The 15,313-nt window shown below is 34.3% G+C and overlaps 2 protein-coding genes across 2 annotated transcripts; one reads left to right on the top strand and one right to left on the bottom strand.

Annotated features, from left to right (window-relative positions):
- Positions 1 to 87: 87 nt before the first annotated feature.
- Positions 88 to 5,941, bottom strand: LOC127451649 (ketosamine-3-kinase-like). The gene is made up of 6 exons (XM_051716495.1): positions 5,643 to 5,941; positions 3,702 to 3,853; positions 3,462 to 3,553; positions 3,294 to 3,376; positions 3,055 to 3,177; positions 88 to 863 (listed from the first exon to the last, which is right to left on the bottom strand). The coding sequence occupies exons 1-6, from the start codon at positions 5,781 to 5,783 to the stop codon at positions 525 to 527; spliced, it is 930 nt and encodes a 309-aa protein (XP_051572455.1). The 5' UTR covers positions 5,784 to 5,941; the 3' UTR covers positions 88 to 524.
- Positions 5,942 to 12,153: 6,212 nt separating this feature from the next.
- Positions 12,154 to 15,055, top strand: LOC127452256 (4-galactosyl-N-acetylglucosaminide 3-alpha-L-fucosyltransferase 9-like). The gene has a single exon (XM_051717601.1). It carries the CDS (start codon positions 12,154 to 12,156, stop codon positions 13,237 to 13,239), a length of 1,086 nt encoding a protein of 361 aa, XP_051573561.1. The 3' UTR covers positions 13,240 to 15,055.
- The last annotated feature ends 258 nt before the right edge of the window (positions 15,056 to 15,313 follow it).

The raw sequence follows: 15,313 nt of genomic DNA on the forward strand, positions 1-15,313 counted from the left end.
GTGCACACATCCTGTTTGCCAGAATATAACAGCCTTTGCATCTGACGAGACTCTTGCAAACTGAAAAGCAGCAGTAAGATCAATTCATTAGTTGGGAATGGATTTAATAACACTGAGATGCAACTGTTATAGATACAGAGTGCACACATCTGGTGTTAAAGCAAGGTGCAATAAGTCATCTCTCTTCAAAACATTTATGTGTAGTAAGGTTAAAGTGAAATTCACAAAGGGAATGCTGCATCTAAAACATTTTCCTATTTTTTGGAAGTATATGAATTCACAGTTAAGATAATAGATTTTCTCATGTCATCTATGCAGTGGTTTTTGTGCCATCAGACTGATAGCGTTTAATTCAATCAGTTTGATCATGCACAAAGTGTGTGACTTGATTTGCAGCATACAGTATGATTACCTAATCAGCAGGTTTTTCAACCAATGAGCAAATTGCATCAAATGCTGTGGGTTAGTTTAACATCCACCTCTATAAATTAAGAATTGAAGGGGACACTTTAATGAATTAGAGTCTACTTTGTAAGATCCTTCATGATGCGTAGAGAAGAGTCCCTGTAGCCACCAGCAAAGTGATTCCAGTGGTTCAGGTAATGGAAAAGTTTGTATAGTTGATGCCTCCCTGCAAACCCAGTGGTCTTGGGGATCTTCTCATGGTAAGCGCTGTAAAAAGAGCTCCCAAAGCCACCAAACATGCCAGCAATAGCCAGCTCATACTCTGAATGGCCGTAAAACGATGCTGGGTCAAAGATGATGGGACCATCAGAACATTCAGCCACGTTTCCTCCCCAAAGGTCTCCATGTAGCAGAGCTGGGTACACCTCTATGTCAGCAAACAGCTGATGGATCTTCAGCTAAACAGATCATGCAAACAATAAGAGACTTGAAATAATTGTGTGGCATACATGTGAAGCAAGACTGTATATCAGTTTACAGATTGCATCATCCTGTAAAGAAATTAAGCATTGGCAAAGAATATTTAGTTTTGGTGATGCTTTAGAATAACCTACATTAATAATATTAAGAAACATTATTATATTCAATATATCAACCAGACCAATAAATTAACCAATATTGGGCCCATTTTGAAATTGTTGTCACTGGCCAATAGCTTGTTTGGGTTAGACTTTATTTTAATGTGTCCTTGTTACAGTGTAATTACAAAAGTAATGACTGCTTATTACTAATTAACAACATGTACTTACTATAGGTTTAGGGAAAGGGTTTGGTTTAAGGTTAGTTGCTTGTAATTACGCATAACTGACTGTTATTACTATAGTAAATACATGTAATATGTGTAACAAGGACACATTAAAATAAAGTGTTACCCTTGTTTGCTTGGTCGAATAACCATGTATTAAAAGAGCTTCCTTGTATCAGTCTCAAAATCTACTGACAGCCCTGTCAATGAATAATGTGGATTTTCTTTTTTCTAATATTTTTGAGGGCTTTTGGGTAACTATTGTGCAAAATTAATGCAATAGAGGCATTTTGTGCATGTATAATATCATTAAATTGTATATAAGATCATATAAGGTCAGTATAAAAGTAGATTAGATTTTTTACAATTGAAAATAAGTAAAAAATTGTATTCTCAGTAAGAAATGAACACGTAATACATTGGGTATTGTAAGTAATAACCATTTGTTAAATTCTGCAATCAAATGCATTGAATTTTAATTTTAAAAAAAATTAACCATTACATAATACTAATAACATTTCACAATGAAGTTGTATTAGTTAACATATTAGTTAACATGAATTAACAATGAACAATACTATTACAGGATTTATTATCCTTGGTTAATGTTAAAGGATTAGTTCACTCAAAAATGAAAATTCAGTCATTGTTTACTCACCCCTTTGTTGTTATAACCCCATATGACGTTCCTGCTTTTTCTTAACACAAAGGAAGAAATTGTGAAAAAATGTTGTGCTCAGTGATGTCATACAATGGCAGTTTATGGTGACTAGACTACCGCTTCAAGCATCAAAAGAACGCAAAGGTATAATTAGAGAGATGGAGTAGGCGGGAATGTCTGTCACCTCTTTTCCATTCCGAACCGGTGAGTACTTGTGACAGACCTGACAGTGAGACCTCTGCAAAAACATTCAGTAGGTGTAACATTCTTGGCCAAAATCAAGTAGTTTGTAACCTGCTTATAATATGCTGGCTTTAATATACTGCTATGAGAAAGTTTTTGGACCGGTGCCACTTCACAGCGGACGAGTTACCCGGCTCGATGCCGAAAATAGAAAACAAGTGATCGATAGAATATACCATCGCTCATTAGCCTCCTCTTTGTTTCTGTTTGATTTCAGAGTACTCTGTTAAAAAAAATAAGGCTGGGCATAGAAATGCATAAATTCTTTGACTACAAATTCTTCAGACATGTTTAGTAAGTTCTGTTCTCTGGCTTTTGTGCAGCAAACGGTTGCTCTCGTGCCCTATCATGAACGCGCACAGGAGATCAATGGTCGGTCAACTGCCTCAACTGGTTTCACTCAATTATACATTCGATTTCAGTTTGTTTCTCACCAAATCTCATAACGATCATGAATCACATACAATAATTTATAAGACAATAATTAATTTATTTTGTGTCCTTTTGACGCATGAAGAGATGGTCACCATAAACTGCCATTGTATGACATCACTGAGCACATTTTTTCACAACTGCTCCCTTTGTGTTAAGAAAAAGAAAGTCATACAGGGTTATAACAACACAGAGGTGAGTAAACAATGACTGAATTTTCATTTTTGCGTGAACTATTCCTATAATTTCTACATAAACTAATGCTTTCTTACATTACAAGTTGTATATGTTAATGTTATTTAATGCATTATGAACTAACAATGAACAATAGTATTTAAAAATAACCCAGATTAATTAAATGTCACCATTATATCACTAGTGGGTGTACATTCAAATAGTTAGAAATGTCATGAAACTTTGATTAATATTAAAAATGCATTCCTGTTGAAAGATCAGTTGTGTTTGTGTGTTATTATCTTGAAATTAAAATCTGAGTAGTGTAGTTTACTTGGAGTTTGGCCCACAATTCCCTGGCCTCTCTGTCGCCGTATGACTGCTCCACTAAGCTGAGCTGGTGCTGAAGACGTTGCTGGGAGTAAAAGGACACCCAATCATCCTGCCAATCATTTACCTGAAGCCACAGAGAGACATAAAAACTTCTTATTGCAAAGTATGATATACTACAAATATTTGAAAATGAGTCACTCCATATGTTTGCTCTGACATCTACAGAGCACAGATGCTCACCTGAGGGATGTAACCACAGCATGTGGCCACATGGAACCCAAACTTGTTTACTGTGGCAATTTCAGACTGTCCAGATCCTTTCCCTTTGTAAATACAGGAAATACAATTGTGTCATTAAAAAAGTCCCATCAGGACATTTAAAACAGTGCAATATAAAAAACGCTTTACCAACAGTCTGCTGCTCCTTGTTTTGTTTCTCTATCTGTCTTTTGTTGTACAGATGTAGGTCAGCGAGTTGTCCCCCCAGTTTTGCTGAGTATCTACATAAACAGTGCATATTTGAAACAGTGCACACTTTAATGCTTTAATGTCATGTGGACTCAATTCGTTCTTCCTTGATCCCTTTAATATTCTCACCTTTAAAATAAACCAACTAAGCTTAATGGATTTACATGAATTTGGTCATACCTGTTCAAGCTCTTCATATCCACATGTTCCATTACAAGAACAGCTCCATTTCTCTCAAGGTCCACAACCTTCACAGGTCTGGGTGTTTTCACTGTGTTTGTAGACAAGATCGCTTCCAAACTTGCTATTTCTCCATCAAACATCCGCCTAGCCTAGAGAGAGAGAGAAAGAGAGAGAGAGAGAGAGAGCGAGATAATTAATTACAGAAAAACTAATCATTCATTGATCTCCTATGCATCATAGTTTTGAATAAAACTTTATAAAACCTTTCATTAATAACATAAACAGGCATTATTACATTATATACAACAGTTAGTTCCGGTCCTCGAATCTGATTGGACAAGAGACATTCCATGAGTGCTGATGGTCTCATACCATCAGCACTCGTATGCTTCACTGTGTGTATCACTCCGCTTGTGTTCGTGCCGTTCTAAACTAAAGTGTAAGAGCAGTGCAGATGTGTTAAGAGCTATCTGTCTCTTTACATTTTATTTTGTGACATTACATATTTTAGCCAGCAGGCGGAGGCAAAAGACCATTTTTGTGTGTATTATGAGCCCGTTGGTTATGTGAAGTGAGTCAGCGTCACTCAGTGTTTATATTAAACAGCACTTCCATGATCGCTGGTATTACTACTACACTACTAAAGCTAGGAAATAGCTTTACACGGCTTTCAACTAACAACTTCAGCATTAAGGCTCATCACAGTTGAGACACACAACTGACTGATTAATTACACAAACTCAAAGCGCTTACCTCTTACCAGACTTTCTACATTGGAGAGGACAAAATGGTAGAAGATAAAGATTCTTGTGCAACGGCTACTGCGAAATAGGGAAGATACCCCCAGTTGGATGGCTATTTTACCACTGAGAAAATAGTATGAATTTCACCAAAATGACATTATCTTCAAGAAGCTGACTAACAGACTAAAGCATCATCAACACGTGATCGCACACGCTCTATATCTCTCTCTCGCTCACACACACACACCCTTGTTTCTCCAATAACATGTTAGAAACAGCCCAAGCTGTGATACTAGTAGTTCTGAAGTGATGTTTTTGAGAGGCTTGGATGCATCATTTTGTTTGATCCAGCAACGGTAGATTCTGATCAGTCACGTAAGAAAGTAGTTCCATGCTCAAATGCGTTTTTTATGACCGTTCTGAGTTTTTCCTAATTTCTTTTTTAATTTACTTGTTCATTGAACTGTTGTATATAAGCAATTTCACACTCGCAATCATGCTATATGGCCCTAAATCAGCACTGCTGTGATTCGGCCGCAGGCCAAGTGCTGTAGGTAATCACAGCAGTGCTGATATAAAGCCATATCACACTCTTGCTCGTGTGATATTGCTTAAATATAATGCTTCACAGACAGTAACAAAACATAACGTGAAATAGTTACAATTATAGCTAGATAGATTGCATTACATAGTATCCATATATAAAATGTATATATTATACAATATACCATTATATAGGCTATATAAAGATAACAGATTATTAGTTTATACATTTTTGAATAGTTACAAATTCAAATTGACAGATGGATAGATCCTTTACATTATAAAGTATCTATCTATATACTTATAATAGAGTATTTATATAATGCCCAAAAGATCAGTAGTTAACGTACTGTAGATAGGCAGGTTTATATTGATCTAATAACAGGTACTGAAAATGTAATGTATATATTTTTATCTAAGGTATGTATTTATACACTGCATAAATTGGATCAGCTAATGATCTGTTTAGTATTAAATAATGTTTGTTAATGACTTTACAGTTACAATTATTATATCAAATTAAGTATACTGTATTATTTAACCACGTATGATCACACTTTTAGGATAGCATATTTATTTGCAAGTTTGCATGCTCAGAGACCATGCAAAATCAACCAGTCCAAATCAAAAGGACGTAAATGCCCTGAAGCACCTCATTCTTGTGGTTGATCTTGACGAACACTCTGCCAGTGTCAGTGTCATAGCTCTGGCCTTCACTGATGCATCCTCCTCCTGAATGACCAGAGCTCTTCAGCACGGAAGTGCCCAGCTCTCTCTTTAACAACGTCTCCATCTCACATGCAGATACAGAACGCAGAATATTCCTACAACGTGTCAGTGAAATCAATATAAAAACAAAACTGATTCATATTGCTCTGGCATATTTACCGTCGATAACTATCTTTGATTGACTACGTGCTTATTTGTGTTTGCGTGTGCAGGAACACTGTCACTCACGACCTGTCAAAATAAAAGTTCATTGTTGACGTTTATCCTGCAAATGCTGCTTTTTGAAATGTACTTAGAAATATATTTTAAATGTTAAATATTTGTTTATCTATTTATTAACTTGCTTACTGATTGAAAAATGAATATAAACACGACATATCGACATTTGGCAATCAAGGTAGGCTATATCAAAATAAATATTATTATTAATAATGTAGTCGTAATGGTTAATAATAATGAAATATTATTATTAAAAGTGTGAAAATGAGGGTGTCTCTTGAAGTAATAGTTCAGGAATAGTAAATGAGTATCTCATCAGAAGAGCAAAAGAGCTGATATATTTCCCATGAAAGAAAAGTTCACCAGGGAAGCACAAGAACTCAATTTGTGAAAAAATGAGAGATTTGATTTGTCATGAAAAGAAGCCACAGTTATTACTTTTATTTGACCCCAGTCAATGATGCAATACATTGTAATACTATTCCTAATTTATTATGGATGATTATTGTATTCATTAAATGAAATGCTCAGAAAACAAGTCAAATTTTAATGAATGTCTAAATAAATAAATAATTTATTGACTATGTACTGTATTACATTTTTCCTTCTTTACTCAGTTGGGTACTCAACATTTTTTGTGTTTTTTGGATGAATGTCTTGTATGCCATATAGTGATAGATATTTAGTCATCATTTTCACATTATCAGCATCAGCCGATAACCAAGTCCACTTGGCCAATTAACAAAAGTTTGTCAGTTTCAAAATCTATTGACAGCTTGTAAATGGATAATAAACTATTTCTGTTTATTTTTTTTATTTTTTTTTTTTTTTATAGTTTGTGTAAAAAAAGTGGGTAATTTAATTGCAGTAATTTTTTGTACATATAATTTGCTGCTTTTAAATTGCATTGCAAGTTGATATCAGTATTGGACACTGAATAACGTGTATTCGTCGATGCTGTAGATGCTTATCCAACAAAATTGTTAGGCTGTTTGATATATATATATATATATATATATATATATATATATATACATATAGACACACACACACACACACATACACATACACAGTATATACACATATACACACTGGTGGCTAAAAGTTTGGAATAATGTACAGATTTTGCTGTTTCAGAAGGAAATCGGTACTTTAACTCACCAAAGTGGCATTCAACTAATCACAAAGTATAGTCAGGACATTACTGATGTAAAAAAAAAAAAACAGCACCATCACTATTTGAAAAAGTCATTTTTTATCAACTCTAGACAGGCCCCATTTCCAGCAGCCATCACTCCAACACCTTATCCTAGAGTAATCATGTTAAATTGATAATTTGGTGCTAGAAAATCATTTGCCATTATATCAAACACAGTTGAAAGCTATTTGGTTCGTTAAATGAATCTTAACATTGTCTGTGTTTGTTTTTGAGTTGCCACAGTATGCAATAGACTGGCATGTCTTAAGGTCAATATTAGGTCAGAAATGGCAAAAAAGAAACAGCTTTCTCTAGAAACTTGTCAGTCAATCATTGTTTTGAGGAATGAAGGTTATACAATGCTTGAAATTGCCAAAAAACTGAAGATTTCATACAAAGGTGTACACTACAGTCTTCAAAGTCAAAGGACAACTGCCTCTAACAAGGACAGAAAGAGATGTCGAAGGCCCAGATGTACAACTATACAAGAGGATAAGAACATCAGAATCTCTAGTTTGAGAAACAGACAACTCACATGTCCTCAGCTGACAGCTTCATTGAATTCTACCCGCTCAACACTAGTTTCATGTACAACAGTAAAGAGAAGACTCAGGGGTGCCGGCCTTATGGGAAGAATTGCAAAGAAATATCCACTTTTGAGAAACTAAAGAAAAGGTTAGAGTGGGCAAAGAAACACAGACATTGGACAACAGATAATTGGAAAAGAGTGTTATGGATCTTAACCCCATTGAGCTTTCGTGGGATCAGCTAGACTGTAAGGTGCGTGAGAAGTGCCCGACAAGACAGCCACATCTATGGCAAGTGCAACAGGAAGCGTGGGGTGAAATGTCACCTGAGTATCTGGACAATCTGACAGCTAGAATGTCAAGGATCTGCAAAGCTGTCATTGCTGCACGTGGAGGATTTTTTAATGAGAACTCTTTGAAGTAGTTTAAGAAGTTCTGAATTTTTTTTTTTCAAATTGTAATAGTAATTTTTCACATTATTAATGTCCTGACTTTACATTGTGATCAGTTGAATGCCACTTTGCTGAATACCAGTACCAATTTCTTTCCATAAGAACAAAATCTGTACATTATTCCAAACTTTTGGCTGCCAGTGTATATATACATTTTATTGTAACACTTTACAATAAGGTTGTATACGTTAATATTAGTTAACTACATCAGTTAACATGAACTAACAATGAGCAATGGTTTTACAGCATTCAGTAATCATGGTAATGTTAATTACTGTATAGCATATACAGTACTAATACATTTTTAACAATTAAAGTTTTAGAAGGTATATTAACATTAATTAATGTATTATGAACTACCATGAACAACAATAAACACAATATTGTCAATACTGTACAATCTACAATATTGTAGATTTTTAAATTAACATTAACCACAATTAATGAATGCTGTAAAAAGATAATGTTGATTGTTAAACACATTTACTAATATTAACAAATAGAACCTTGATACAAAGTGTTATCAGTTTTATTTTCTCTGAATTGATGACTCATCAAGGATTCAGAGTGTGAAATATATACAGTATAGATATGTCAGTGAAAAGATGTCCAGGTATTACAGTAGCCAATTACTTGACACTGCAAGACCATCAATTGTTTCTCTACTGTAATTTTTTTTTCATGCTTTCTATTAAATTTTTTAGGGATATAACCACAGTTTTAGGTCAATGATAAATACATTTATTGTCCATGATGTCCTCAAAGGTATTTAAACTAATTTGCCTGGTCTGAAAATCTACATGACAAAACATAGTTGACTAATATCGATAATCCAGCCATTTTCCTGATTGGATCTGAGCCTAGCATCCATCCAAGTATAGTTTGTAATTTTAAAAATATGCACGCCATTATTATTCAAATGCCAAATCAAAAGTCAACTTTAACAATTGCTCACAAGAATCCCTGGTGGTGCATCAAGAATCAGTAATTACAGAACTGGATTTAAGACACTTGTCCAATCTATAAAGCTTAATGATCTTGATTGTGATTATGACACTGATGTACAATTAAGATGTATGCATTAAAATAGACTATTGTGGTGTCATAATCAAGGAAAGACAATTACAGTCTGTTCCCCAGAGAAAGAGAAAATTAGACTTCACACAGACCGCAGACTCTCTGTATAGAGCAATGGATTTACCACAACACCATAAACTAGGAGGGGGCAATGTTCATGTGAAATAGAGGTGTGTGAAAGGAGCATATTCAGTATGGCAAGGAAGTTCTGGTTCAGAGTGACTCTGATCAGGTCAGGGACAACAGGAAAAGCCCTCGTCGTATCACAATCTCATACGCATGTCTGTGAAGGTAAATTATTTGGCAGTGCTGAGTGGTTGCAGGTTATTTTAATATTTCCATGTTTCAAAGAGATCAATGAATTACTTGTTTTGCATTTATTTATTATTTGAAATTTTACTGTTTAATTTAAGGAATAGTCATTATTTACATTTATTTACATGTCGTTTCAAACCCAAATGTTTTTACACCATAAAAGTATTGTGCTCTTCTATATATTCCTAGTCTTCTGAAGTCATACGATAGCTTTGTATGAGGGACAGACAAAGTCGATCTTCACTGATAATTTTCCGCTGCACCAAAGCACCAAAATCTCCTTCGTCATTGTGCTCAGATTAAAAAATGGTGTGAAAAAATTACAATGTATGTTGTGTGTCCTAGGTGAATGCAGGATGGTGAATGAAATTTGAAATCTTTCATCAGAGCTATTGAATGGCCTCAATATAGCACTTTGAGATCATATTGGCTACTTTAATGGTGCTTTCATGGTGCATTTTGGTCCTTTTTGAAGCTTGCCAGCTGTGGTTACTATAATTTGTTTTGTTTTTTTGCTGTGTGAATATTTGTAAAAATTTCTGCTTTTGTGTTGAACAGAAAATATAAAATATGTTTGAACATTACGGCGAGTAAATGATGATAAACATCAAAGTCACCAAAAATGTAAATTAGAAGAAAAAAAAAAATCATGCTGTGGAAGATATCTAAGGCGTCATAACTAGAAAATGTTTAAGCTTTCCAGCATGTGATGTGAACAGCTAACATCATGTTTTCGCAATAAAACATATTTGTGCTAAATCATAAAGTCTGATTTTGATAATAATCATTGTCATAACTGAAAATACATTTGTTCTTTCAATCACTTTATTGTATCTTGAGTCTTGTCATCTCAGCAAGGATTAGACAATGAATGTCTTATATTTAGACATGTTAAATAATCGCTAGTTGAACATGTGTTTGGTTTAAAGAGTAACCCTTCTGTTTCCCATTGTGCTGACTCATAACATTGTAATGACACCTTTGCAAATAATTATAAAAAGCTTCATAGCCCTTTGCATCTTAACAATGCAATGTCTAAACTCTGGTGCTGAATTCTTCATAATAACTGTCCAACAAGCTTTAGTAGTCAATTCTTTAAGAATTACTTTAAATGAGTAAAACTTGCTCGCAACTATAGTTCTGTCCGATTTGTGAGCAAATCCTTTTTTTGAGTAGGTTCTTTTCATGTAATTGGTCGAAATGTTTCACAAATTGGTCTGAATGATTCATTGGCAAATCAGCCTGAATCAAAATGATTTTTACAAATATGTTTCCAGAAATCACAAACAACTGGAAAAGTTATGGAAATGTCATGGGTTTTCATTGGTCAAGAGGGGTGGGAACCCTGAAAAAAGCACCATAAAACTAGGGCTGGGTCTCTCAAAGCACCTAATGATTCGATGCATATTGCAATACATTTCTCATTATTCAATATATCGCGAATCATTGCAATCTCATAACTGGATCATGTTTGAGAGAGACTCAAAGAAGCGACTCTGACTTCACTGAAAAGCATCGGTTTAAGAGTTTGCGCTTATTTAGGTGAACTGCTTGGTCAATATTGAACTGTAGTACATGATATGAATACACATATAGTTCAATAAAAGTAACGATACAACATCACAAGAAAAAGTATCACGATATATTAATATTTGATTATATTAGTACAGTTCAACATAAAACTATAAAAGTAGTATATACGACTTGTGTGCTATATTCCAAGTTTTCTGAAGCCATATGATGCAACAGACTGAAATTTAAGTAGTTATTCACTGATGGCTCTCAAATCTCATTTGCTTCCCCATATTCAAACTTGTCGCAGATTGGTTATGAGATACCACACAAACCAATGCACAAACCAATAGTTGTTGGCACAACTGATGTCAAACCTGGTGCTGTAAAACACATCTTTGTGCACCAAATTTGAATATGAGATTAAATGATTAAATGTAACTGTATGCTTTTGTTGCATGGAAAAAGCAGCTCTTTTCATTCTTCAAAACATCTTTCATGTTCCATGAAAGAAAAAGTGATACAGGTTTGGAATGACATGATGGTGAGAAAAAGATTACAGAATTGTAATTTTTGAACTATTTTTATTTTTATTTTTATTTTGTTGTTTTTTTATCACAAAACAGTACAAGAAGAGCTTTAACTGTGTTAGGCTTACAAAATATAAATAAATAAAAATAATCCACCAAATATTAATAATTAAAAAGAAGAAGAAGAAGAAGAAGAAGAAGAAGAAAAAAAAAGTGGATCCCAGTTCCCTTGTTGTTTATCCGTTACCTAATATTTGACATTTTTAATGATATTCTCTTCTATGTCCTATCTAGTGATGGATTTAATATGGGTTTAGTGCCACTGCAGATACTGTAGTGACCTGTAGCTGTCAGATATCTGTACTCATATGAATGTGTAGCTTATGTGAAGTGTTGGGTGTTTATTATGCTATATGCATGTACATTTGCTCCTTTTGTAGCCATTTGATGTTGATTTGATTTGATATATTGACAAAGGCCCTCATAAAAGTAAAAACAAAAAAATGCCCCTCAAAATCAATTCCATGGGGGCAATATTGCCCCTAAATCTCTGAAAATGAACTGTGTAACTATTTCTTTAATGTTTCTATTAGCAGGTCAAACAATGTCGAGCAGACTTGGCAGCTTTCTGCGATGTCCCCTGCTTGGTGTCTTGCTGCTAATGTGCCTGTTTATGATCTTATGCCTGCTCATGTATGACAGCTCATCCATCAGCTATTTCACACACCACTTTGGACCAATCAGACCAGAGCAAAGAGAGGTACTGATTCTCATCTGGCTGTGGCCTTTTAACCAGTCTTTTGACCTAGACATCTGCAAGTCGCAGTTCAACATAGACGGCTGTCACCTGACTGTTGATCACGAGTTATACAGCAAAGCTGACAGCGTGCTAATTCATCACCGAGACATTAACTGGGACTCGTCCAATTTGCCCAAATCACCTCGCCCTCTTCACCAGAAATGGATTTGGATGAATTTAGAGTCGCCATCAAACTCACCTCAAATCCCTGGTCTAGATAACCTATTTAACGTGTCGCTCAGTTACAGGCAAGATGCGGACATCAGAATGCCATATGGATGGGTTGTTCCAACCAATCAGAAGTTGAGAGACTTCATTCCTCCAAAGAAGGACAAAATGGTCTGTTGGATTGTCAGTAACTTTCAGTTTCACCATCGGAGGGCAAGGTACTACGGCGAGCTCCAGAGGTACCTGGAAATCCAAACTTTTGGTGGCTCCTTCAACCAGCCTGTTTCGGAGGAAAGTTATCGAGAAATCATAGCTAGCTGTAGATTTTACCTTTCTTTTGAGAATTCGGAGCACAACGATTACATCACCGAGAAACTCTACAACGCTCTACAGTTTGGTGCAGTGCCCATAGTGCTTGGCCCATCTAGAAAGAACTATGAGCGTTTCATCCCCCGAGACGCATTTATCCATGTGGATGACTTTCCCTCTGTGAGAGCTCTAGCGAAGTATCTTCTTCTTTTAAGCAGACATGAGGCACTGTACAGCCGGTACTTCAACTGGAGGCGATATTTTGAAGTGAAAATCAGCTCTTTCCCAGCAGAGCATGCTTGCTACAGCTGTGATTACATCAGGCAACACAAAGAGTATCAAGTGCTCACGAATCTTTACCGGTGGTACTGGGGTGTGAGTGAGGGATTAAAGGAGCCATGGGATATGTCCTAAAACTCCCTTAAACCCGTCAGACTTTAATCTGCATACATTTTGTAATTTACTGATTGGTCACACCCAAGTTTGACCCTTACAAGCAGTTTTATAAAGCCTAAGAATATATAAACTTGAATATAACATATACTGTAGCTTCACCATAAAGTCATTTTTTATATAATTGATGTATACATAACAATTAAGTCCTACTGAAAAAGAATTTACACCATTGATCATGCACAGTTCTGGGTAGTAACAGATTACATGTAATCTAGATTTTGTAATAAGATTAAGTAATTGTAATTAGATTAAATTACATTTTAAAGTACTTGTAATCAGATTAAAGTTACTTTATTATGGATTACATGATTACATATTAATCAGGCAAAGGCAGTAAATTGTTCATAATTTGTTGATCATTTTCATTATAAGTCCGATATTTCTTGAATTCTTAATTTAAGTCTGGAATTGCACACACAGACCTGATACTAGCCGCCAGCTATAAACAAACTGAAGATGAATGGTAATCCACACATAAATGCCAGTCTGATTGCATAGTGCGGTAAAGTTAGTTATATTTCAGCAAATTGCTTTTGTACTTGGCTTCAAATATGTACATGAATGCTCTTTGCTTTTATGACAACTTTATTTTTTATTTTTTGTGAAATATAAACGTTCTTATCTGTTAACACACATGGATGGCATTTGTAATGCCAAAATTGCTGGAGAAAGAACATTTAAGTGCCTTTACTTCACTCAGAAAAAGACAACACACACACACACACACACACAAGCACAAAACATATCAATTATCATATTTGATAAATTTTTTAAGTTTTCTTAAATGCATTTAAGCAATATTGTCTAAATGGTACAGTCTTATCTCAAATGCATGCGATATTGAATAAACAAGAATTAGGACAGAAGTAATTCAAGAGTAATCCAAAAGCAACTGCACTGATCATGCACAATAAGACCAGGAAAGTGTATTCATATATTAAATAGGGTCAATATACATTTATAGTTGTTAAAAAAAAAAAAAAATGAGGTGAATTTAGATTTAGGTTAGAATTTAATAGTTTTAATAGTGCAAAGTTTTGCTGTAACTGGTCATTTCTCTTAAGTTTTCCTGCTCTTAAATACTTAAATGTACTTAAGGCACATCATGCGGTGTGACAAATGAATTTTTAAAAGTCCCAGTGAAAATATTATATATAGTCTCTCGATTAACGAGGTCATGAAAACTGCATGTATAATAATTATTAAATTCTTATAAAGTCACATCAACTACCCATTTTCAGATCAACAATTCCTGGCAATAACAACAGGAGCTGTTTAGGGCAGAAAAAGATGGTAAAAAGTACAATGGTACTACTACCAATGTTTTTTTTAAATTAAAAAAAACATTTTTTGTTTTTCTTAGAGCTGGTACCATGGCAAAACCATGATATCATTATTATTAGTTGTAGTAGTACTATTAATACTATTATTATTATTAGGGAGTTAATTCAACTTCAGGCACTTTCATGTCCCAGGTGTTGATTTTTATTAAAATGAACAGATTTCTTGTTCCCTTTTGTTCCTTTCTGCAAACTTGATTCATTTTTGTTATATGAAGGTGTCATTTAAACTGAATTGCAAACATGTTACCAGGCCTTCATCATTTATTTTTGCTACTTTTGAAGTGCTTTTTATATTTTGATTTTACTGTTAGCCCAACCCAGACTTTTAATATTAAACAATTTTTAAAAATCTGTTATAAAAATACAAATTATTATGTGTTTAAAACTAAGATAATCTAAACAAAAAGTGAAATAAACATAAACCATGTCAATATATTTTGTGTGAAAATTATTTCAATCAATTTTCTAAAAATTACGACTGTTCCACAGTTGTGGCGTCATTTGCACCACACCAGACAATTTTGCACCTAATATACTGTATGTTTTTTCAAACGTTCGTGTACTTTTTGTTTATTTATTTATTGGCATCTTAACAATAAAAAATAAAACAAGAATAAAAAAAAAAGAAAAAAAAATAGAAAAGAGATATGCAGGAGAGGTTAGAAACCCTTATGGGCTTATTTGAATAC

This window comes from Myxocyprinus asiaticus, chromosome 14, assembly GCF_019703515.2.
Source record: "Myxocyprinus asiaticus isolate MX2 ecotype Aquarium Trade chromosome 14, UBuf_Myxa_2, whole genome shotgun sequence".
NCBI classification, from domain to species: Eukaryota; Metazoa; Chordata; class Actinopteri; order Cypriniformes; family Catostomidae; genus Myxocyprinus; species Myxocyprinus asiaticus.

Excerpts from the sequence above, each read along its gene's own strand:
- LOC127452256 (XM_051717601.1), top strand. The coding sequence starts at position 12,154 with ATGTCGAGCAGACTTGGCAGCTTTCTGCGATGTCCCCTGCTTGGTGTC.
- LOC127451649 (XM_051716495.1), bottom strand. The coding sequence starts at position 5,783 with ATGGAGACGTTGTTAAAGAGAGAGCTGGGCACTTCCGTGCTGAAGAGC. Across the intron at positions 3,377-3,461 it reads CAAGGAGCAGCAGACTGTTG|GGAAAGGATCTGGACAGTCT; the intron begins GTAAAGCGTTTT and ends GTATTTACAAAG. Across the intron at positions 864-3,054 it reads AATTGTGGGCCAAACTCCAA|CTGAAGATCCATCAGCTGTT; the intron begins GTAAACTACACT and ends TGATCTGTTTAG.